This window comes from Oncorhynchus nerka, linkage group LG8 (assembly GCF_034236695.1).
Source record: "Oncorhynchus nerka isolate Pitt River linkage group LG8, Oner_Uvic_2.0, whole genome shotgun sequence".
NCBI lineage: Eukaryota > Metazoa > Chordata > Actinopteri > Salmoniformes > Salmonidae > Oncorhynchus > Oncorhynchus nerka.
Window position 1 is genome coordinate 46,785,064 of NC_088403.1, and position 22,483 is coordinate 46,807,546.

At 45.3% G+C, this 22,483-nt stretch overlaps 1 protein-coding gene across 1 annotated transcript; it reads left to right on the forward strand.

The window, feature by feature from the left end:
* The first annotated feature begins 5,655 nt into the window (after nucleotides 1–5,655).
* Nucleotides 5,656–22,478, forward strand: LOC115133443 (low-density lipoprotein receptor-related protein 10-like). The gene is made up of 12 exons (XM_029666671.2): nucleotides 5,656–5,749; nucleotides 10,884–11,148; nucleotides 11,561–11,593; nucleotides 11,947–12,091; nucleotides 14,187–14,377; nucleotides 14,531–15,177; nucleotides 15,461–15,900; nucleotides 19,151–19,448; nucleotides 19,686–20,125; nucleotides 20,211–20,405; nucleotides 20,543–20,672; nucleotides 20,925–22,478. Exons 2-12 carry the CDS (start codon nucleotides 11,100–11,102, stop codon nucleotides 21,534–21,536), a joined length of 3,180 nt encoding a protein of 1,059 aa, XP_029522531.2. The 5' UTR covers nucleotides 5,656–5,749; nucleotides 10,884–11,099; the 3' UTR covers nucleotides 21,537–22,478.
* Nucleotides 22,479–22,483: the final 5 nt, after the last annotated feature.

Consider the following 22,483-nt stretch of genomic DNA (forward strand, 5'->3'; position numbering starts at 1 on the left):
GCATGATGTTTCCACCCCCATGCTTCACAGTAGGTATGGTGTTCTTTGGATGCAACTCAGCATTCTTTGTCCTCCAAACACGACGAGTTGAGTTTTTACCAAAAAGTTATATTTTGGTTTCATCTGACCATATGACATTCTCCCAATCTTCTTCTGGATCATCCAAATGCTCTCTAGCAAACTTCAGACGGGCCTGGACATGTACTGGCTTAAGCAGGGGGACACGTCTGGCACTGCAGGATTTGAGTCCCTGGCGGCGTAGTGTGTTACTGATGGTAGGCTTTGTTACTTTGGTCCCAGCTCTCTGCAGGTCATTCACTAGGTCCCCCCGTGTGGTTCTGTGATTTTTGCTCACCGTTCTTGTGATCATTTTGACCCCACTGGGTGAGATCTTGCGTGGAGCCCCAGATCGAGGGAGATTATCAGTGGTCTTGTATGTCTTCCATTTCCTAATAATTGCTCCCACACTTGATTTCTTCAAACCAAGCTGCTTACCTATTGCAGATTCAGTCTTCCCAGCCTGTTGCAGGTCTACAATTTTGTTTATGGTGTCCTTTGACAGCTCTTTGGTCTTGGCCATAGTGGAGTTTGGAGTGTGACTGTTTGAGGTTGTTGACAGGTGTCTTTTATACTGATAACAAGTTCAAATAGGTGCCATTAATACAGGTAACGAGTGGAGGACAGAGGAGCCTCTTAAAGAAGAAGTTACAGGTCTGTGAGAGCCAGAAATCTTGCTTGTTTGTATGTGACCAAATACTTATTTTCCACCATAATGTGCAAATAAATTCATTAAAAATCCTACAATGTGATTTTCTGGATTTTTTTTCTTCTCATTTTGTCTGTCATAGTTGAAGTGTACCTATGATGAAAATTACAGGCCTCTCTCATCTTTTTAAGTGGGAGAACTTGCGCAATTGGTGGCTGACTAAATACTTTTTTGCCCCACTGTAAGCATGCCCCATTCAAAAAAATCTAGAACCAAGAACATATATAGCCCTTGGTTCACTCCAGACCTGACTGCTCTTGACCACCACAAAAACATACTGTGGCGTACTGCATTAGCATCGAATAGCCCCCGAGATATGCAACTTTTCAGGGAAGTTAGAAACCAATATACACAGGCAGTTAGGAAAGCAAAGGCTAGCTTTTTCAAACAGAAATTTGCATCCTGTAGCACAAACTCCAAAAGGTTCTGGGACACTGTAAAGTCCATGGAGAATAAAAGCACCTCCTCCCAGCTGCCCACTGCACTGAGGCTAGGAAACACTGTCACCACCGATAAATCCACAATAATTGAACATTTCGATAAGCATTTTTCTATGGCTGGCCATGCTTTCCACCTGGCTACCCCTACCCCGGTCAACAGCCCTGCACCCCTCACAGCAACTTGCCCAAGCCTCCCCCATTTTTCCTTCACCCAAATCCAGATAGCTGATGTTATGAAAGAGTTGCAAAATCTGGACCCCTACAAATCAGCTGGGCTAGACAATCTGGACCCTCTCTTTCTAAAATTTTCCGCTGCAATTGTTGCAACCCTATTACTAGCCTGTTCAACCTCTCTTTCGTATCGTCTGAGATCCACAAAGATTGGAAAGCTGCAGCGGTCATCCCTCTCTTCAAACGGGGAGACACTCTAGACCCAAACTGTTATAGACCTATATCTATCCTACCCTGCCTTTCTAAGGTCTTCAAAAGCCAAGTTAACAAACAGATCACCGACCATTTCGAATCCTTCTCCGCTATGCAGTCTGGTTTCCGGGCTGGTCATGGGTGCACCTCAGCCACGCTCAAGGTCCTAAACGATGTCATAACCACCATCGATAAAAGACAATACTGTGCAGCCGTATTCATCGACCTGGCCAAGGCTTTCAACTCTGTCAATCACCACATTCTTATCGGCAGGCTCAACAGCCTTGGTTTCTCAAATGACTGCCTCGCCTAGTTCACCAACTACTTCTCAGACAGAGTTCAGTGTGTCAAATCGGAGGGCCTGTTGTCCGGACCTCTGGCAGTCTCTATGGGGGTGCCACAGGGTTCAATTCTCTGGCCGACTCTTTTCTGTGTATACATCAATGATGTTCTAGGCCCTCTCCTATTCTCGCTATACACCAAGTCACTTGGCTCTGTCATAACCTCACATGGTCTCTCCTATCATTGCTATGCAGACGACACACAATTAATCTTCTCCTTTCCCCCTTCTGATGACCAGGTGGCGAATCGCATCTCTGCATGTCTGGCAGACATATCAGTGTGGATGACGGATCACCACCTCAAGCTGAACCTCGGCAAGACGGAGCTGCTCTTCCTCCCGGGGAAGGGCTGCCCGTTCCATGATCTCGCCATCACGGTTGACAACTCCATTGCGTCCTCCTCCCAGAGCGCTAAAAACCTTGGCGTGATCCTGGACAACACCCTGTCGTTCTCAACTAACATCAAGGCGGTGGCCCGTTCCTGTAGGTTCATGCTCTACAACATCCGCAGAGTACGACCCTGCCTCACACAGGAAGCGGCGCAGGTCCTAATCCAGGCACTTGTCATCTCCCGTCTGGATTACTGCAACTCGCCTTGGCTGGGCTCCCTGCCTGTGCCATTAAACCCCTACAACTCATCCAGAACGCCGCAGCCCGTCTGGTGTTCAACCTTCCCAAGTTCTCTCACGTCACCCCGCTCCTCCGCTCTCTCCACTGGCTTCCAGTTGAAGCTTGCATCCGCTACAAGACCATGGTGCTTGCCTACGGAGCTGTGAGGGGAACGGCACCTCAGTACCTCCAGGCTCTGATCAGGCCCTACACCCAAACAAGGGCACTGTGTTCATCCACCTCTGGCCTGCTCGCCTCCCTACCACTGAGGAAGTACAGTTCCCGCTCAGCCCAGTCAAAACTGTTCGCTGCTCTGGCCCCACAATGGTGGAACAAACTCCCTCACGACGCCAGGACAGCGGAGTCAATCACCACCTTCCGGAGACACCTGAAACCCCACCTCTTTAAGGAATACCTAGGATAGGATAAAGTAATCCTTCTCACCCCCCTTAAAAGATTTAGATGCACTATTGTAAAGTGGCTGTTCCACTGGATGTCTTAAGGTGAACGCACCAATTTGTAAGTCGCTCTGGATAAGAGCGTCTGCTAAATGACTTAAATGTAAATGTAAATGTAAATGTAATGTCGCTGTCACGAATATCACCGAAGGTGGCTCCCCTTCCCGTTCGGGTGGCGCTCGGCGGTCGTCGTTGCCGGTCTACTAGCTGCCACCGATCCCTTTTTCCCCTTTTCGTTTGGTTTTCTAATTGGTTTCACCTGTTCCTTGTTGGGGTTTTTGGGTTGGGGTTATTTAAGTTCGGTTAGCCCGCCTGTGTTTGTGCGAGCTTGTTACTGTTATGTAAAGAGGTGTTCTTTATTATCGTGGGTTTTCCGTTGTCCGGTGAGATACCAGTGTGTACTTGGGTGGAGTGTATTGCACCTGTGTTCGGCGTTACCCATTGTACGTTTTCGGTTGGACATTAAAGTGTGTTTTTTCCCGAATCCTCTGCTCTCTGCACCTGACTCCACACCCATTCACTCTTTGAGCGTTACAGTCGCTCTTGCTGCTGGTGATTCTCTGATCCACCTCTATGCAGACGACACCATTGTGTATAATTCTGGCCCTTCTTTGGACACTGTGTTAACTAACATCCGTACGAGCTTCAATGCCATACAACTCTCCTTCCGTGGCCTCCAACTGCTCTTAAATGCAAGTAAAACTAAATGCATGCTCTTCAACCGATCGCTGTCCGCACCTGGCTGCCCGTCCAGCATCACTACTCTGGACGGTTCTGACCTAGAATATGTGGACAACTACAGATACCTAGGTGTCTGGTTAGACTGTAAACTCTCCTTCCAGACTCACATAAAGCATCTCCAATCCAAAATTAAATCTAGAATGGGCTTCCTATTTTGCAACAAAGCATCCTTCACTCATGCTGCCAAACATACCCTTGTAAAACGGACTATCCTACTGATCCTTGACTTTGATGATGTCATTTACAAAATAGCCTCCAACACTCTACTCAGCAAATTGGATGCAGTCTATTCCAGTGCCATCCGTTTTGTCACCAAAGCCCCATATACTACCCACCACTGCGACCTGTATGCTCTCGTTGGCTGGCCCTCACTTCATATTCGTCGCCAAACCCACCGGCTCCAGGTCATCTATAAGTCTTTGCTAGGTAAAGCCCCGCCTTATCTCAGCTTACTGGTCACCATAGCAGCACCCACCCGTAGCACGCCCTCCAGCAGGTATATTTCACTGGTCACCCCCAAAGCCAATTCCCCCTTTGGCCACCTTTCCTTCCAGTTTAGTTCTCTGCTGCCAATGACTAGAACGAATTGCAAAAATCACTGAAGCTGGAGACTCATATCTCCCTCACTAACTTTAAGCATCAGCTGTCAGAGCAGCTCACAGATCATTGCACCTGTACATAGCCCATCTGTAAATAGCACAACTACCGCATCGCCATATTGTTATTTATTATTTTGCTCCTTTGCACCCCAGTATCTCTACTTGCACATTCATCTTCTGCACATCTATTACTCCAGTGTTAATTGCTAAATTGTAATTACATCGCCACTGCGGCCTATTTATTGCCTTACCTCCCTAATCTTACCTCATTTGCACACACTGTATATAGATTTTAATTATATTGTTTTATTGACTATACGTTTGTTTATTCCATGTGTAACTCTGTGTTGTTGTTTGTGTCGCACTGCTTTGCTTTATCTCAGCCAGGTCGCAGTTGTAAATGATGAGAACTTGTTCTCAACTGGCCTATCTGGTTAAATAAAGGTGAATACATTTTTTTGGGGGGAATCTTACAGATGTTTATTTATTTTTTATTAACATTTAAGTCATTATTATGAATGGAAAAAAAATACAAAAATAGAAATATACAAACAAGAGCACATAACCTAACAGTATTGCATATCGAGATACATTTTCAATTTGTCAAAAAGGTTTTATGGTGTGTATTGCTTTTTTGTTTTTACATTTACTGATAATTTCAAAATAATATTTCAATTATATCTTAAATAATGTGAAGAGGTGTTTGTTCTCCGCCCACTTCATTTACATCTTACAGATGTGTGAATCCTATCTCAGAGAGGTAAAGAAACAGCGGTAGACGCTGTGTCCGTATAAATATGAACATTCATTTATCACAATTCCTCAAAAACAACACCCCAGGATAGTGTAAATTATCAAAAAGAACTACAAGAACAAGTTAGGCAGACAATTCAGTAGTCATTTGATTTCAATCCACGTTGTCTCAGTCCATTGACGAAATACATAAAATGTGTGTTACCTTGCTGATTACAAAACGTGCTAATGCAAATAATGTTACATTGTATTCTCTGATGCAAGGCCGTCTGCTATAATACAATTCCACTGTGGTATACCCAATCTGAGGGATCGTCTCACTAGCCTAATCAATTCTGACACCTTGTGGTGAAACATGATAACAAATATTAATCCTAAACTGTCGATATGAACACCATTGAAACGAATTCGTGAATCGAGAAAAAAATTACATTTGATGATAAATATGAGAAAATTATTCGTACACCGGTTTGGCTCTTTAACATTGGAGTTTGTTTGGGGCTTTGTGACAGCCGAAGCCTCAGTCTGAGCTTCTAGCACCACCCCCTCTCCTGTTCCAAGTAAACAATACGGAAGTTGCCCAGAACTCTGCCTATCAACAAGAAAGACGACAGAAAGGGTAAGGTTGCTAACTTCGTTGTTACAGGCATTTATATACACAATTTATCGCCGTTTTTTAATTAATCTGTACATCAGAGTGTTTGTATGTATATATTAATGCTTTTTAAAATTATTATCGCGTGGCACGTTCAGGAAAACATAACGAAAGGAAGAGGGAAGTTAGTCAGAGCTATCATTAGCATTAGCCACAACAAGGCGAGAGAGCGAAGCAGGGGTGTATTCATTACGTTCTATAATGTAAGAACCAAACGGAACGAAACGGGGAGGGACCTAGCTGAATTTGTCCAATAGAATCGTTCGTTTTCGTTGGAAAACGGTTTCCTTTTAGAGTAAACTGTTTCTGTACAAAACGTTTTGCAACATAATTGGCGTGATGAATCGCTTCCTCTTCAAGGAAGTTTGCGGGGGCAGGCATTCAGAAGGTCTAGAAGCTATGTACATAATTTCACATAATCTAGAATTAAAATGACACAGAAAAAACGCGATATTAAAAATCACAAGCATTTTTGTGTTTAGGATTAGCTTGCTGGTAAATCATACAGCACAAGGTTAGCTAGATGCGTCATTTAGTTAGCCAACGTTACTGGCAAGGCAGGACATGTCTGTGTATAATATTCAAAAGAGTCACTATCGGTGTCGTTTAAGATGAACATGACGTTATTTATTTATATTACAGAATATTGGGTGACTCTCATTCATATTCCATTCACCCAGCTCAATGAAACATCGATAGGTTAAGGATACTAAGTCACATGATACTCAAAATGTACCGTTACCCGTCATGAGGTTGCTACAACCTAGCCTATGAATGAAAGTTTACAACGTAGGTGCACAGGTCGAGAGAATTTAGTCATCAAGGTGACATACCATGACACATTAAATATCGATTTACACAATCTTGCCTGTATCTAGATGATCTAGGGCGGCTATATCCAAACAGCGGTACGCCAAATAAAAATATGATTCGCATTTTCAAACAGTCCATTTAGATTTTCAAACGGGGCTATACATTTGGATGATGTTTTTTAAATATGTTTTTATTTAACCTTTATTTAACTAGGCAAGTCAGTTACGAACAATTTCTTATTTACAATGACGGCCAAACCCGGACGACGCTGGGCCAATTGTGCGCCGTCCCATGGGACTCCCAATCACGGCCGGATGTTATTCAGCCTGATTACGAACCAGGGACTGACTCTTGCACTGAGATGCAAAAGCCATGACAGGGAGACAACGCGCGTCAAAGCAGTTGCTCCCAACGCCATTTGGGTACACTGCAGCATCCACCGAGAGGCTCTGGCTGCCAAGGGAATGCCTGACTGCTTGAAAGACGTTTTGGACACTACAGTGAAAATTGTTAACTTTGTTAAAGCAAGACCCCTGAACTCTCGTGTATTTTCTGCATTATGCAATGATATGGCGACCATGTAACGCTTTTACAACACTGGTTATCAAGGGGGAAATTATTGACACGTTTTTTTAAATTGAGAGACAAGCTTAAAGTTTTCTTTACTGACCATCATTTCCACTTGTCTGACCGCTTGCAAGATGACAAGTTTCTCACATGACTGGCCTATCTGGTTGATGTTTTTTTCTCGCCTGAATGATCTGAATCTAGGATTTCAGGAACTCTCCGCAACACGTCTTTCCATCATTGTATGTTTTGTTTTGTGTGCAAATTAACTTAAGCTTACGCACATTGTCAAATGTGGTATAGTGAAGCAGATGAGTGAGCTGGGTGCTCAATTACGCAGGTATTTTCCCAGAACAGATGAGACAAACAACTGGATTCGTTATCCTTTTCATGCCCTGCCTCCAGCCCGCTTACCGAAATCTGAACAAGAGAGCCTCATCAAAATTGCAGAGTTACGTGCATCCTTTCAAGCACACCCTTCTCATTAACCTGTGGTGATTTATTCACCATTTTTGATGAACAAATAAGGTTTTATATGTTTGATGGCTAAATAAAGAGCAAAATGATCGATTATTAATGTAATATTATTTGTGCCCTGGTCCTATGAGAGCTCTTTGTCACTTCCCACAAGCCGGGTTGTGACAAAAACTCACCTGAATTCTTACAGTTTGTTAACACATCGTATAGTGTGTGTGGCAAAAATACAACATTAAAGTGACCTGACCCTGGTGCTAGAGGGGGTATGCAGCTGGAGGTTGAATGATTGAAGGGGTACGGGACTATTAAAAAGTTTGTGTACCACTGATCTAGGGTGAAATCATTGTCCAACAGTTGGAAATTAGTTTCTATTGGACAAATTCAGGTATGTTTATCACCGTTCCATTTTAAGAAATATTTTAACAGAATCTGCGCAATGAATACACCCCTGATCACATGCAAACACAGTTCACTTTCATAGCAGCCACTTACAAACAACTTGTTGTGTATATATAATTCCTTCTCGCATATATCTATGCGCTCTCCTCTCACTGTTTCACTTCGCTTGTGGACTTCAGTGCACAACACATAAGCTGTCTGTGACAAGGCAAAAAAAACTATCCGAGCTATGTCATGACCGCTAACCACTACACACAGCCTACATAATTGTCCCGTCTTAGTCAACATAGCTACTAGAACTAATGCATTAGTAAACCCGTTACAATCAAGCAGTTTAGCAGTTACACCGGTGGGTCCCAGTGACAACAAAAATAATACAAATAAAAGCTTGCCTTGCCTTGGAAGAGTTCCAGCGTTAGATAGCCAGCTAGCTAACATAGCATCCCTCTCTGTTTAAGCCAGGTGTTTGAGTAGGCTAAACTAGCTAGCTGCATTCAAAGCTAACAAAGTGAAAGTTTAAAAAATTATACTACGAAATATACAGTTGAAGTCGGAAGTTTGCATACACCTTAGCCAAATACATTTAAACTCAGTTTTTCACCATTTATGACATTTAATCCCAGTAAAAATCCCACTCTTAGGTCAGTTGGGGTCACCGCTTTTTATTTTAAGAATGTGAAATGTCAGAATTTTGGGGAAAAAATAATTTGTTCAAGTATTGTCTTCTCTCTTTTGAGTCAACTACTCACCACATTTTATGCATTGCAGTGCTAGCTAGTTGTTTTTATTTTAAGAATGTGAAATGTCAGAATAATAGTAGAGTGATTTATTTAAGCTTTTATTTCTTTCATCAAATTCCCCGTGGGTCAGAAGTTTACTTACACTCAATTAGTATTTGGTAGCATTGCCTTTAAATTGTTTAACTTGGGTCAAATGTTTTGTGTAGTCTTCCACAAGCTTCCCACAATAAGTTGGGTGAATGTTGGTCCATTCCTCCTGACAAAGCTGGTGTAACTGAGTCAGGTTTGTAGGCCGCAGCAAAGCACCCCCACAAAATGATGCGGCCACCCCCGTGCTTCACGGTTGGGATGGTGTTCTTCAGCTTGCAAGCCTCCCTCTTTTTCCTCCAAACATAACGATGGTCATTATGACCAAGCAGTTATTTTTTAGTTTCATCAGACCAGCGGACATTTCTCCAAATAGTACGTTCTTTGTCCCCATGTGCAGTTGCAACCATAGTCTGGCTTTTTTATGTCGGTTTTGGAGCAGTGGCTTCTTTCCTTGCTGAGTGGCCTTTCAGGTTATTTCGATATAGGACTCGTTTTACTGTGGATATGGATACTTCTGTACCTGTTTCCTCCAGCATCTTCACAAGGTCCTTTGCTGTTGTTCTGGGATTGATTTGCACTTTTCACAACAAAGTAGGTTAATCTCTAGGAGACAGAACGCGTCTCCTTCCTGAGCGGTATGACGGCTGCGTGGTCCCATGGTGTTTATATTTCGGTACTATTGTTTGTTCAGATGAACATGGTACCTTCAGGTGTTTGGAAATTGCTCCCAAGGATGAAATAGACGTGTGGAGGTCTACAATTTTTTTTCTGAGGTCTTGGCTGATTTCTTTTGATTTTCTCATGACGTCAAGCAAAGAGGCACGGAGTTTGAAGGTAGGCCTTGAAATACGTCCACAGGTAGACCTCCAATTGACTCAAATGATGTCAAGTAGCCTATCAGAAGCTTCTAAGGCCATGACATAATTTTCTGGAATTTTCCAAGCTGTTTAAAGGCACAGTCAACTTAGTGTATGTTAACTTCTGACCCACTGGACTTGTGGTACAGTGAATTATTAGTGAAATAATCTGTCTGTAAACAATTGTTTAATTGTAGATGTCCTAACGGACTTGCCAAAACTATTGTTTGTTAACAAGAAATGTGTGGAGTGGTTGAAAAACGAGTTTTAATGACTCCAACCTAAGTCTATGTAAACTTCTGACTTCCAGCTAGCTCCCTCTCTCTTGCTTCTCCTTAATTTTGGAAAAAAAAATGTTGTTCAAGTATTGTCTTCTCTCTTTGAGTCAACTACTCACCACATTTTATGCATTGCAGTGCTAGCTAGTTGTAGCTAATGCTTTCAGTACTAGTCGTTCTCTGATCCTTTGTTTGGGTGGACAACCTGTTAGTTATTGCTGCAAGAGCTCTGATAGGTTGGAGGATGTCCTCCATAAGTTGGTCATAATTACTGTGTAAGTATATGGAAGGGGTAAGAACCATGAGCCTCCTAGGTTTTGTATTGAAGTCCATGTACCCAGTGGACAGACGCTAGCTGTCCTCCAGCAATACCACGGCGCTACCCTACAGAGTGCTGCTGAGTCTACTGTAGACCTTCATTGCAAAACCGGGTGTTTTAATCAATTATTTGGTGACATATGAATATACTGTATTTAGTATAGTTTTATCTAAAAAGTTTAACATTTTCATTTTTCTGGAATTCTTTGAGGATGTTCCTGCCCTTGCTCCTCTGAGGAGCCTTCACTGATGTAAACATTGGGTTCTTGATAAAAACAGAAAACCATCGAATTGAACACAACACATGCTTTAAGCAAACAACTTCAGATGTCTGGCTGTCATAAGTAAAGGCTTAAGCAAGTTCTGTAGCTATGTTTCTGTCATTTCCTCATGTTCCTCTAAAAATATACCCTGGTCCCAGATATTTTTGTGCTGTCTTGCTATTTTTTTGGTGTGTCAATGGCCATAGGACTTAGCAAGACAGCACAAACAGATCTGGGACCAGGCTAGTCAAAATAGCAATTTCTGCTGACTAGGGTTGATCTTTTTATTTTCTCAGGTGAAGTCTTCCTGAACGAGACATTAGCGATGATGGGGCCACTCAGCAAGGCGGACTGAGGGGGATCTGGCTAGATGTTTTTCCATTCTAGTTTGCTTTCTTTTCACCATTTTTGCTCTTTCATGAGCACCTGCATTTCAGAGGAGCACCGTCATTTCAGAGGCGCACCATCATTTCAGAGGAGCATCATCATTTCAGAGGAGCACCATCATCAGAATGACTGTCTCTTTCAACCTTTGTGTCATCAACATTTTGTTTGTAACTGGTGGGTTTTACTTTGAATGTGACCCATCTATCTGCCTGTTTTGTCTGTCGGTCCATATGTCAGGTGGTTAAGAACAATACTTAAGGCCAGGGCTCTCCAACCCTGTTCCTGGAGAGCTACCGTCCTGTAAGTTTTCGCTCCAACCCTGATCTAGCACCCCTGATTCTAATAATTAGCTGGTTGATACGCTGAATCAGGTTAGTTCACAACTGGGGTTGAAACAAAAACCTACAGGAGGGTAGCTCTCCAGGAACAGGGGTGGCGAGCCATGTGTTAGGCCAACAACTATTGTAAACATTGTATTTTGTAAGCAGTATCTAGTGTGAAATGTACCGTGTGCAAATACTAGTCAGATCTTTAGTAATGCCCGATTCAGACCTCTGTAACTCTGTTTTTGCCTGTTGATTCACAGCCTACAGCAGCCTGGAGCTGGTCTCCAGTACTGGTAAGAGCGCTACCCCTCCCCCTCCCTCTCTCTTGCTAATGGCTCTATTCATGTTATCAAAGGGACCCATCTGCCTCTCACCAGTTTTACACAATCCTCATAGTTATGTGATCAACATGGGTAGGCGTGGGAGTCTCAACTGTAATTGACAATCAGCGGTGGCACCTCCGGTTCCTTTACATGATTTTGCACTCCAATGTTTCAGGCGGTACATATCAATTAATAGTGTATTACGGCCTGATTTAATCAGACCAGGAATACCGTAGCAAAATGTTTTGCAACTGGAAAACAAATATGTGTTCTCAGGCCGCCCCTCCCAGTCTAATATACTGTAGGGTTCTTCTCTCTCCCAGCTCATTGTGGACGATCTCCCCAAGTCCTGGAGGCTGCGAGAGGAGAGATCAGAAGCTTTGTGCACCGCAGCTCGTCCTACCGCCCTCGGCCCTTCTACTGTAGTTGGATTATCAAGGCACATGTAGGAGAGCCTGTTATTCTCAGGTAATGTCTCCCCACTCGCTGTCTTACCGCTGTCTTAGGGGCTTATTTGGTGGGTCAGGGTGCATCAACGTTTGTCCCCAAAACAACTTCTAGTCTAGTCCTTAACCCTCTTGGCACTAGTGTGTACACCTGAAGGATTTAAGTAGGCGTAAGCAATTGGAGGAAGAGTTTGTACAGCCTGTCAGTGGTGGAGCTACTACCATGTTCTTTAAATATACAGTGCCTTGCGAAAGTATTCGGCCTCCTTGAACTTTGCGACCTTTTGCCACATTTCAGGCTTCAAACATAAAGATATAAAACTGTATTTTTTTGTGAAGAATCAACAACAAGTGGGACACAATCATGAAGTGGAACGACATTTATTGGATATTTCAAACTTTTTTAACAAATCAAAAACTGAAAAATTGGGCGTGCAAAATTATTCAGCGCCTTTACTTTCAGTGCAGCAAACTCTCTCCAGAAGTTCAGTGAGGATCTCTGAATGATCCAATGTTGACCTAAATGACTAATGATGATAAATACAATCCACCTGTGTGTAATCAAGTCTCCGTATAAATGCACCTGCACTGTGATAGTCTCAGAGGTCCGTTAAAAGCGCAAAGAGCATCATGAAGAACAAGGAACACACCAGGCAGGTCCGAGATACTGTTGTGAAGAAGTTTAAAGCCGGATTTGGATACAAAAAGATTTCCCAAGCTTTAAACATCCCAAGGAGCACTGTGCAAGCGATAATATTGAAATGGAAGGAGTATCAGACCACTGCAAATCTACCAAGACCTGGCCGTCCCTCTAAACTTTCAGCTCATACAAGGAGAAGACTGATCAGAGATGCAGCCAAGAGGCCCATGATCACCCAATTTGTAAGTCGCTCTGGATAAGAGCGTCTGCTAAATGACTTAAATGTAAATGTAAATGTAATCACTGGATGAACTGCAGAGATCTACAGCTGAGGTGGGAGACTCTGTCCATAGGACAACAATCAGTCGTATATTGCACAAATCTGGCCTTTATGGAAGAGTGGCAAGAAGAAAGCCATTTCTTAAAGATATCCATAAAAAGTGTTGTTTAAAGTTTGCCACAAGCCACCTGGGAGACACACCAAACATGTGGAAGAAGGTGCTCTGGTCAGATGAAACCAAAATTGAACTTTTTGGCAACAATGCAAAACGTTATGCTTGGCGTAAAAGCAACACAGCTCATCACCCTGAACACACCATCCCCACTGTCAAACATGGTGGTGGCAGCATCATGGTTTGGGCCTGCTTTTCTTCAGCAGGGACAGGGAAGATGGTTAAAATTGATGGGAAGATGGATGGAGCCAAATACAGGACCATTCTGGAAGAAAACCTGATGGAGTCTGCAAAAGACCTGAGACTGGGACGGAGATTTGTCTTCCAACAAGACAATGATCCAAAACATAAAGCAAAATCTACAATGGAATGGTTCAAAAATAAACATATCCAGGTGTTAGAATGGCCAAGTCAAAGTCCAGACCTGAATCCAATCGAGAATCTGTGGAAAGAACTGAAAACTGCTGTTCACAAATGCTCTCCATCCAACCTCACTGAGCTCGAGCTGTTTTGCAAGGAGGAATGGGAAAAAATGTCAGTCTCTCGATGTGCAAAACTGATAGAGAACAAACCCCAAGCGCCTTACAGCTGTAATCGCAGCAAAAGGTGGCGCTACAAAGTATTAACTTAAGGGGGCTGAATAATTTTGCACGCCCAATTTTTCAGTTTTTGATTTGTTTAAAAAGTTTGAAATATCCAATAAATGTCGTTCCACTTCATGATTGTGTCCCACTTGTTGTTGATTCTTCACAAACAAATACAGTTTTATATCTTTATGTTTGAAGCCTGAAATGTGGCAAAAGGTCGCAAAGTTCAAGGGGGGCGAATACTTTCGCAAGGCACTGTACTTATCCAATACTTTCAGATCTACATGAAGTGCCCAGGGTGTACGGTGTAGGGGTTGTGTCCGGACTGGACTTTAGAAATGTCACATTGTGTAAAGGAAAATGGCTTCATTGCCAAATAATGTCGTTTTTGATTGTTTGCTTACTTCTTAATCTATTTTTTTCCCGTCGATCTTTCAGTTTCTCCCAGTTTTCCACACGGTGTAAGAAGGAATGGGTCTCGGTGACGTCATCGACTGGCAAGCCCATTACCCTCTGTGGATCCGACCTGCCGAAACCCATGGAGTTGATGGGGGGAAACATTACAGTGACGCACCACTTCCTGCCACACTTATTCCCTGTGTCTGCGTTCCGCCTGGGCTATGTCAGAGGTATGGTGCCGTGATGTTAGGCTATATCACTTGTTAATCATCACCTAGTAGACTCGTTATAACTCTCTTTGAGTACCAGGAAATTTAATATAGCTAATAGAAATATCAGCTCTTCTCCCTCTCCCCCTTTCCCTGCCACTCCTCTCTCTCTAGACTCCGGGGACTGTACGGGTGTGGACTTTGAGTGTTTGGGTGGGCGCTGCCTGCCCCTGTCGTGGCGTTGTAACGGCCGGGTGGAGTGCCTGGGTGAAGGGGTGGGCCTGGGCATAGACGAGCAAGACTGTGATGGAGAGATGAAGATCCTGAATCTGGATCCTGAGCATGGCAAAACAGTGGTGGCCACCGCCACACCAGAGTCCTACAGGGCACGGGAGACCGGAAGAGAGAAGAACGGGGGGAGTAACAGCAGAGGGAGGGATTGGGAAACAGTAGGGAAGGCACCGGAAGAGCTGGAGAAAGAGGAGGAGGAGACAGAGAAGCAAGTAGACGAGAATGGGGACCACACCAAGGAAAAGGAGCCAACCAATCCTATATATGACTTCTGGCAGTTCCAGGCTCACAGAGCCCACCCCAGTGTGACCCGGGCCCCTGTTGAGTGGCCCTGCGGGGGCCTCCTCCAGGCCTTCTATGGGACGTTCACCCCTCCTTCCATCAGGGGCCCCTCTCTGTTCTGTGTGTGGACCCTGGACCCCCAGGAGTCTAGGCCTCTGAAGCTGGACCTGCGGCTGCTGGAGCTGGGGCCTGGAGACACGGTCACCATCACTGACAGACAGCAGGGCACCGGGGAACTCCTCAAAACTGTGAGTGTGGGGGGGTGGGGGTGTGTGTAATGGAGTTTGGTAGACGTTGCCCCTGGGGGTGTGTTTGTGTCTTAGAGTTAGGTAAAGTGGCCCCTAATAAACTGATACGGGGTCAGATATTATTTAATTACTCTCGGATTGGAAGTTGGCTAGTCTTATTGTTGATCTGTGGTGAAAGCCAACTTCTACCTCTAGAGTTTGTTACAGGACTGATCAGTTCAATTACCCAAGTTAATTTACTCATTCTAATAATTTCACCATCTTCCCTTTCCCTTTGTGACAGATCACCAGCGCGTCCAATTACAAGGCCATCCAGGTCGAGTCCCGGACCGGCCTCCTCTCCCTGACCTATCGTACGCTCCCCGGCTCTGAGGGGCTGGGCTTCAACGCCACCTACCGTGTCGGGGGCTACTGCCCCCCCTGGGAAGGTAAATGTGGGGGTGCCGAGGGGGGCTGCTACACCCAGGAACAGAAGTGTGACGGGCACTGGGACTGTCCCGAGACGGGACATGACGAAGCAGGGTGCAGGGGATGTCCCCGGGACCAGTTTGCCTGTGGAGTGGCTGGGCAGAGGGCACTGCTGGCGGGGCATAGCTTCCTAGGGCGTCCGGTGTGTTTCCCTGCCAAGGAGAGGTGTAACTACCAGCTGTACTGTTCTGATGGGAGTGATGAGAGCGACTGTTCTATATGTCAACCTGGGACCTTCCACTGCGACAGTGACAGGTAGACGAGTGTGTGTGTATGTTTTTTTTTTTGGGGGGTTCATTTTTCTGCCAATGAAATCCTTATAATTGAGATTCTTCAAAGCGTCAGATGACATGGCCTCCACAATCACCCGACCTCACCCAAGTTCAGATGGTTTGGGATGAGTTGGACCGCAGAGTGAAGGAACAGCAGCCAACTAGTGCTCAGCATATGTGGGAACTCCTTCAAGACTGTTGGAAAAGCATTCCAGGTGAAGCTAGTTGAGAGAATGCCAAGAGTGTACAACGCTGTCATCAAGGCAAAGGGTGGCTACTTTGAAGAATCTCCAATATAAAATAGATTTTGATTTGTTAAAACACTTTTTTGGTTACTACATGATTTTATATATATATATATATATATAAAATCAAAAAAGTGTTTTAACAAATCAAAATCTATTTTATATTGGAGATTCTTCAAAGTAGCCACCCTTTGCCTTGATGACAGCGTTGTACACTCTTGGCATTCTCTCAACCAGCTTCACCTGGAATGCTTTTCCAACAGTCTTGAAGGAGTTCCCACATATGCTGAGCACTAGTTGGCTGCTGTTCCTTCACTCTGCGGTCCAACTCGTCCCAAACCATCTGAACTTGGGTGAGGTCGGGTGATTGTGGAGGCCATGTCATCTGACGCTTTGAAGAATCTCAATTATATAATATATATATTATATACACACAAACACACACAGTAGGGCAAAAAAAGTATTTAGTTAGCCACCAATTGTGCAAGTTCTCCCACTTAAAAAGATGAGAGGCCTGTAATTTTCATCATAGGTACATTTCAACTATGACAAACAAAATGAGAAAAAAATCCAGAAAATCACATTGTAGGATTTTTTATGAATTTATTTGCAAATTATGGTGGAAAGTAAGTATTTGGTCACCTACAAACAAGCAAGATTTCTGGCTCTCACAGACCTGTAACTTCTTCTTTAAGAGGCTCCTCTGTCCTCCACTCGTTACCTCAAATCACATTTATTTATATAGCCCTTCGTACATCAGCTGATATCTCAAAGTGCTGTACAGAAACCCAGCCTAAAACCCCAAACGGCAAGCAATGCAGGTGTAGAAGCACGGTGGCTAGGAAAAACTCCCTAGAAAGGCCAAAACCTAGGAAGAAACCTAGAGAGGAACCAGGCTATGTGGGGTGGCCAGTCCTCTTCTGGCTGTGCCGGGTGGAGATTATAACAGAACATGGCCAAGATGTTCAAATGTTCATAAATGATCAGCATGGTAAAATAATAATAATCACAGGCAGAACAGTTGAAACTGGAGCAGCAGCACGGCCAGGTGGACTGGGGACAGCAAGGAGTCATCATGTCAGGTAGTCCTGAGGCATGGTCCTAGGGCTCAGGTCCTCCGAAAGAAAGAGAGAATTAGAGAGAGCATACTTAAATTCACACAGGACACCGGATAGGACAGGAGAAGTACTCCAGATATAACAAACTGACCCTAGCCCCCGACACATAAACTACTGCAGCATAAATACTGGATACAGCATAAATACCCATATTAATGGCACCTGTTTGAACTTGTTATCAGTATAAAAGACACCTGTCCACAACCTCAAACAGTCACACTCCAAACTCCACTATGACCAAGACCAAAGAGCTGTCAAAGGACACCATAAACAAAATTGTAGACCTGCACCAGGCTGGGAAGACTGAATCTGCAATAGGTAAGCAGCTTGGTTTGAAGAAATCAACTGTGGGAGCAATTATTAGGAAATGGAAGACATACAAGACCACTGATAATCTCCCTCGATCTGGGGCTCCACGCAAGATCTCACCCAGTGGGGTCAAAATGATCACAAGAACAGTGAGCAAAAATCCCAGAACCATACGGGGGAACCTAGTGAATGACCTGCAGAGAGCTGGGACCAAAGTAACAAAGCCTACCATCAGTAACACACTACGCCGCCAGGGACTCAAATCCTGCAGTTCCAGACGTGTCCCCCTGCTTAAGCCAGTACATGTCCAGGCCCATCTGAAGTTTGCTAAAGAGCATTTGGATGATCCAGAAGAAGATTGGGAGAATGTCATATGGTCAGATGAAACCAAAACACCATACCTACTGTGAAGCATGGGGGTGGAAACATCATGCTTTGGGGCTGTTTTTCTGCAAAGGGACCAGGACGACTGATCCGTGTAAAGGAAAGAATGAATGGGGCCATGTATCGTGAGATTTTGAGTGAAAACCTCCTTCCATCAGCAAGGGCATTGAAGATGAAAAGTGGCTGGGTCTTTCAGCATGACAATGATCCCAAACACACCGCCCGGGCAACAAAGGAGTGGCTTCGTAAGAAGCATTTCAAGGTCCTGGAATGGCGTAGCCAGTCTCCAGATCTCAACCCCATAGAAAATGTTTGAAAGTCCGTGTTGCCCAGCAACAGACCCAAAACATCACTGCTCTAGAGATCTGCATGGAGGAATGGGCCAAAATACCAGCAACAGTGTGTGAAAACCTTGTGAAGACTTACAGAAAACGTTTGACCTCTGTCATTGCCTACAAAGGGTATAAAACAAAGTATTGAGATAAACTTTTGTTATTGACCAAATACTTATTTTCCACCATAATTTGCAAATTAATTAATTAAAAATCCTACAATGTGATTTTCTTGATTTTTTTTTTCTCATTTTGTCTGTCATAGTTGAAGTGTACCTATGATGAAAATTACAGGCCTCTCTCATCTTTTTAAGTGGGAGAACTTGAACAATTGGTGGCTGACTAAATACTTTTTTGCCCCACTGTGTGTGTGTGTATATATACAGTATATATATATATATATATATAACACACACAAAATAGATTATTTTTGAGAACTAACAATCATCAAAATAAAATATAGACAGTGAAAGAGAAATTGACATTTCTAAAAGCAAGAATTTGGCAGTATTGATTTGATTTGAGCAAAAATAACACTGTGTTGGCCATGGCAAATTTCTCTCAACTCCATGGATAAATGTGTAGAATTGCAGGACGTTGGCTTAAAAATGTCTACACTGCCAAGATGGGGGGGGTCTCAAAACAATTCTCAAATTCACAGGGATAACTGTGCCCATTGTCACACCCCCGACCATGCCCACCATCTAAGCCCCCTTTTGATCCCGAAAAAAACTTAGTGTGTGTGTGCATGCATTTAATGTTTGTTAGTGAGCTGTGATATGTGTGTTAGTGTAGTTTCGATGTGTGTGTATACGCCACCTGAACTGTTTATGCCTCTGCCCCAGGTGTGTTTTTGAGAGCTGGCGCTGTGATGGCCAGCTGGACTGCAAGGACGGGACAGACGAGCTGAACTGCACCGTGACCCTACCTCCCAAGGTCGTCACCTGCGGGGGCCTCCTCCAGACCTTCTATGGGACGTTCGCCCCTCCTTCCATCAGGGGCCCCCCTCTGTTCTGTGTGTGGACCCTGGACCCCCAGGACTCTAGGCCTCTGAAGCTGGACCTGCGGCTGCTGGAGCTGGGGCCTGGAGACACGGTCACCATCACTGACAGACAGCAGGGCACCGGGGAACTCCTCAAAACTGTGAGTGTGGGGGGGGTGGGGGTGTGTGTAATGGAGTTTGGTAGACGTTGCCCCTAATAAACTGAAACGAAGTCAGATATATATTTTTTTTAAATCAGAGAGTAGGGTGGTCTGATCCTAGATCTGTGGTTAAAGCCAGCTTTTCTACCTCTGAAATCACTGGGAAAGTTAATATAACCAAGTTAATTTACTCAATCTAATCACTTCACCCTCTCCCTCCCTTTCCCTCTGTGACAGATCACTAATGCGTCCAATTACAAGACCATCCAGGTCGAGTCCCGGACCGGCCTCCTCTCCCTGACCTATCGTACGCTCCCCGGCTCTGAGGGGCTGGGCTTCAACGCCACCTACCGTGTCGGGGGCTATTGCCCCCCCTGGGAAGGTAAATGTGGGGGTGCCGCGGGGGGCTGCTACACCCAGGAACAGAAGTGTGACGGGCACTGGGACTGTCCCGAGACGGGACATGACGAAGCAGGGTGCAGGGGATGTCCCCGGGACCAGTTTGCCTGTGGAGTGGCTGGGCAGAGGGCACTGCTGGCGGGGCATAGCTTCCTAGGGCGTCCGGTGTGTTTCCCTGCCAAGGAGAGGTGTAACTACCAGCTGTACTGTTCTGATGGGAGTGATGAGAGAGACTGTTCTATATGTCAACCTGGGACCTTCCACTGCGACAGTGACAGGTAGAGGATGGTCTGTGAGGGTGCGTGGTGTGTTTTTGATGTGTGTAAGTGTATACGCCATCTTGAGCGTTTGTCTCTTCCCCAGGTGTGTGTTTGAGAGCTGGCGCTGTGACGGCCAGGTGGACTGCAAGGACGGGACAGACGAGCTGAACTGTTCCGTGACCCTGCCTCGGAAGGTCATCACCGCGGCAACCGTTGGCAGCTTGGTCTGTGGGCTGTTGCTGGTCATCGCTATGGGCTGCACCTGCAAGCTTTACTCACTGCGCACCCGAGAATACAGGTATCCCTCATGCACCTCACACGTCAGGTTTACTACATGTTGATGCTTCATCACCCACAAATGCCTCCCTTGATCTGTGTCCAAATTGTCTTATTGGACCAGACACCCATATGTTTCTGTCTGTCTTCCTCCTGCAGTATGTTTGCTCCAATCAGCCGCCAAGAGGCGGCGCTGATCCAGCAGCAGGCTCCTCCCTCCTACGGTCAGCTGATTGCCCAGGGCATCATCCCTCCAGTGGAGGACTTCCCCACAGAGAACCCCAACGAGGTGAGAGCCTAGTAACAGGTCTAGGATCAGCTAGCAGTCCCCCAATCCTAACCCTAAGTGACCTTAGATCAGGAACTAACAACAACTTTGTTCCACTGTGCTCTGATTGGAGCACAATTAATTGAAGGCCTCAAATAACAGATTACTTGAGATTTCCTTTCTTTGGTTTCCTTCCTTTACAAGGGGAATCCATCACTAACTTAGTTTGCCTCTCTGTCTCTGTGTTTCTCTTTCTCTCTCTCCCCCCATCAGTCTTCCTCTCTTACTCTGAGAGGTATCCTCCAGCTCCTCAGACAGGACACCGCCAACTCTCCACGTCGCCGTCGCCGGCCCCGATTCGTCCGCCGGGCTGTCCGTCGCATGCGGAGGTGGGGCTTAATCCCTAGAACCGCCTCCAGGCCCTCCCAGCCTTCCAGTTCCGCCCCCCAGCAGACAGATCCCACCTCTACTGGTGCAGAGCCCAGTCAATCAACTCCCGCAACTTCCTCATTGGCTGTGGAAGCCGTCAATCTGCCGTTGCCACAGAAACTAGGCTTGCTCCCTCAGACGGTGCAGCACCCACCACCGCCGCCTCCCGCCTCCCTTCCTCCACCCCTCGTCTCTATCCCAGCCACCCCCCAGATCTTCCCTGTGGCTGCCCCTCCCACCCCCAGTAGCCCCTCCCTGGCCTCGCTCTTCCACTCTCTGGGGCGCGGTATCTCTCGCTTCCGCGCCTCACCGTTCTCCTCCTCCTCCCCCACCAACTCCCTGCCCCTCTCCGCATCCCCCTCTTTCTCCTCTTCGGAGGATGAGGTGCTGCTTATCCCCCTCTCGGAGGACATGACCTCGGAGGATGACGTCCCCCTGCTAACCCTTGATCCCTGACCTTATCCAAACCCCACCGCCATCCCCCTCCCTGAATGATGTGCACAGTGCTCGCGCACAGGAGCACTGCAAGGCTCTCCCCGTCTCTGTGCTGATGTAGTGCCTTTTGAATTACATTGGGTTGGTTTTGACTGACTGTAGAAATCTCGTATTCAATGCATTTATGTTATTGAGTGTGGGACCTCCTTGAGAAAGTGTATACGTGTGCCTGCCTCTGCGTGCGTGTAGTCATGAATGTGTGTAGTCTGAACGTGGTGAACTTTGCACAGAGAATCTTCCTCCCACATCCTCATGCTCTAATATATCAGCTACTGTCAAATGAGTGATTTTGTTTTTAACACATGAAAGAGCTTGTCTTTATGTGACTCGTATGTGTGACTACGTCATGTGTGTTTTAGTATTTATGAGGGTGTAGGGCAGCAGTGTAAGGGTATGGAAGATGTTCTAATATCATAAGTTATATACACCCCCCCCCCCCGTTTAAGTGCCTTGTTTAGAAGCTTCCTGCATATGATGAATTTGAATGATTACACACACGTACTGCATGCATACTGTCACAAATACGCTATATATACAAAAGTATGTGGACACCCCTTCAAATCTGTGGGCTCTGCTATTTCAGCCACACCCGTTGCTTACCGGTGTATAAAATCGAGCACACAGCCATGCAGTCTCCAGTAGAATGGTCCTACTGAAGAACTCAGTGACTTTCAACGTGGCACCGTCATAGGATGCCACCTTTCCAACAAGTCAGTTCTTCAAATGTCTGCCCTGCTGGAGCTGCACCAGTCAACTGTAAGTGCTGTTAATGTGAAGTGGAAACGTCTAGGAGCTTCAGCTGTGAAGTGGTAGGCCAGACCGAGTGCTGAAGCGCGTAGCGCGTGATAATCGATTGCAACACTCACTACCGAGTTCCAAACTGCCTCTGGAAGCAATGTCAGTCAGCA

Bases quoted from the DNA above. Each gene is read 5' to 3' on its own strand.
- LOC115133443 (XM_029666671.2), top strand. From the start codon at position 11,100: ATGACTGTCTCTTTCAACCTTTGTGTCATCAACATTTTGTTTGTAACT. The intron at 14,378-14,530 runs GTATGGTGCCGT...CTCTCTCTCTAG, and splicing joins CCGCCTGGGCTATGTCAGAG to ACTCCGGGGACTGTACGGGT. The intron at 15,178-15,460 runs GTGAGTGTGGGG...CCTTTGTGACAG, and splicing joins CCGGGGAACTCCTCAAAACT to ATCACCAGCGCGTCCAATTA.